General features: G+C 57.3%; 1 protein-coding gene across 1 annotated transcript in view; it reads right to left on the bottom strand.

Moving 5' to 3' along the window:
• LOC130586866 (formin-like protein 2) overlaps positions 1 to 2,136 on the bottom strand; it is a gene marked incomplete at its 5' end in the record, with an annotated part of 37,766 nt that overhangs the window by 13,958 nt on the left and 21,672 nt on the right. Inside the window, one exon of the mRNA XM_057387780.1 lies at positions 896 to 1,153. Within this exon, the coding sequence (XP_057243763.1) occupies positions 896 to 1,153 (258 nt within the window). The remainder of the gene's footprint in view (positions 1 to 895; positions 1,154 to 2,136) is intronic.

Below are 2,136 nucleotides of genomic sequence, written 5' to 3'. Positions count from 1 at the left end.
CCAAGGCTTTTCCAGAGGAACAACCCAAAAGGAGCAGGGAAATCCCAAACCCAGGAGCTCCACTGACGTGGGAAAGGTTTGGTGAATCCTCCTGGAAGCACAACCGGCACCCAACCATCCCCCAGGAGAGAATCCCAAATACCCCAAGGCTTTTCTAGAAGAACAAMCCCAAAAGGAGCCCAGAAATCCCAAACCCAGGAGCTCCACTGACATGGGAAAGGTTTGGTGAATCCTCCTGGAAGCACAACTGGCACCCGACCATCCCCCAGGACAGAATCCTAAACATTCCAAGGATTTTCCAGAGGAATAACCCCAAAAAGAGCTCAGAAATCCCAAATCCATGAGCCCCACTGACGTGGGAAAGGTTTGGTGAATCCTGGAAGCTCAATCAGTGCCCAACCATCCCCCAGGACAGAATCCCAAATACCCCAAGGCTTTTCTAGAAGAACAACCCCAAAAGGAGCCCAGAAATCCCAAACCCAGGAGCTCCATTGATGTGGGAAAGGTTTGGTGAATCCTCCTGGAAGCACAACCGGCACCCAACCATCCCCCAAGACAGAATCCCAAATACCCCAAGGATTTTCCAGAGGAACACCCACAAAAAGAGCTCAGAAATCGCAAATCCAGGAGAGTCACTGACGTGGGAAAGGTCTGGTGAATCCCCTGGAAGCTCAAACAACCCCCAGGATAGAATCCCAAACACCCCAAGGCTTTTCCAGAGGAACAACCCCAAAAGGAGCTCAGAAATTCCAAACCCATGATCTCCACTGACATGGGAAAGGTTTGGTGAATCCTCCTGGAAGATCAACCATCCCCCAAGACAGAATCACAAACACCCTTTTCCAGAGGAATAACCCCAAAAAGAGCTCAGAAATCCCAAACCCATGATCTCCACTGACATGGGAAAGGTTCTCCTCCAGCTCCTCCACCCTCTCCAGGGCCGCGTTCTTGGTCTCGGCGTCCTCCAGCAGAGCCCCCACGTCGAACACGTTGTCCAGGTAGGCCTGGATCTGCACCTGCAGCTTGTCACTCTCGGTGTGCTTCAGCTTCTGCGGGGACACGGGACACCAATGGCATTTGGGGACACGGGGATATGGGGACACGGGGACACTGCTGGCATTTGGGGACATGGGGTATGGGGACACTGCTAGAACTGGGGACACAGGGACACTGCTGGCATTTGGGGACAGGGGATATGGGGACCGCTGGCACTGGGAAAATGGGGACACCGCTGGCCCTGGAGACACCAGGAACATGGGACACACTGCTGGCACTGGGGACACGGGGGACATAGGGGATATGGGAGACACCAGTGACACAGGGGACACTGAGGATATGGGGGATATGAGGGCACAGGGGACACCGGGCACACCGCTGGCACTGGGGGTACAGGGGACATGAGGGACACTGCTGGCACCAGAGACATGGGTACACAGGGGACACCAGGGACCTTGGGTGACACTGGGGGACATGGGGGATACAAGGGACACCAGTAACACACAGGGAACACCAGTGACACGGGGGGGACATGGGTGACACCAGTGACACACAGGTGACACGGGTGACACAGTGACACGGGGCACTGGGAGCGGGGTGGGGCAGGGGCAGCCCAGGGCCCTCCCACCCCAAGAAACCCCTTTGGACACAGAAAACCCCAAAGCCAGGAAGGGCTGCCCTGTCCCCTGTCACCGCAGGGACATTCCACACCCATAAAGGGTTTGGAATGGGACAGCTTTGAGGTCCCCTCCGGCCCAAACCATCCCAGATTTCCCCCATTGCTGCTGGGAAAGGCTCTGCCCCTTCCCCATGGGACTGTGCAGGGGTTGTGCCATCCCCGGCCCCACAGACCCCAAATCCCACAGCCAGGGCAGCCGTGTCCCTGCACACCCCACAGACCCCAAATCCCACAGCCAGGACAGCCCACAGACCCCAAATCCCACAGCTGGGGCAGCCGTGTCCCTGCACATCCCACAGACCCCAAATCCCATAGCCGGGGCAGGCACATCCCTGCACACCACACAGACCCCAAATCCCACAGCCGGGGCAGGCACATCCCTGCACACCACACAGACCCCAAATCCCACAGCCAGGACAGTGATATCCCTGCACACCACACAGACCCCAAATCCCACAGCC

Source organism: Malurus melanocephalus, unplaced genomic scaffold (assembly GCF_030028575.1).
Source record: "Malurus melanocephalus ecotype Western Australia unplaced genomic scaffold, MMel_1.1 scaffold_1369, whole genome shotgun sequence".
NCBI lineage: Eukaryota > Metazoa > Chordata > Aves > Passeriformes > Maluridae > Malurus > Malurus melanocephalus.
This window is presented reverse-complemented; position numbering and strand designations above follow the sequence as displayed.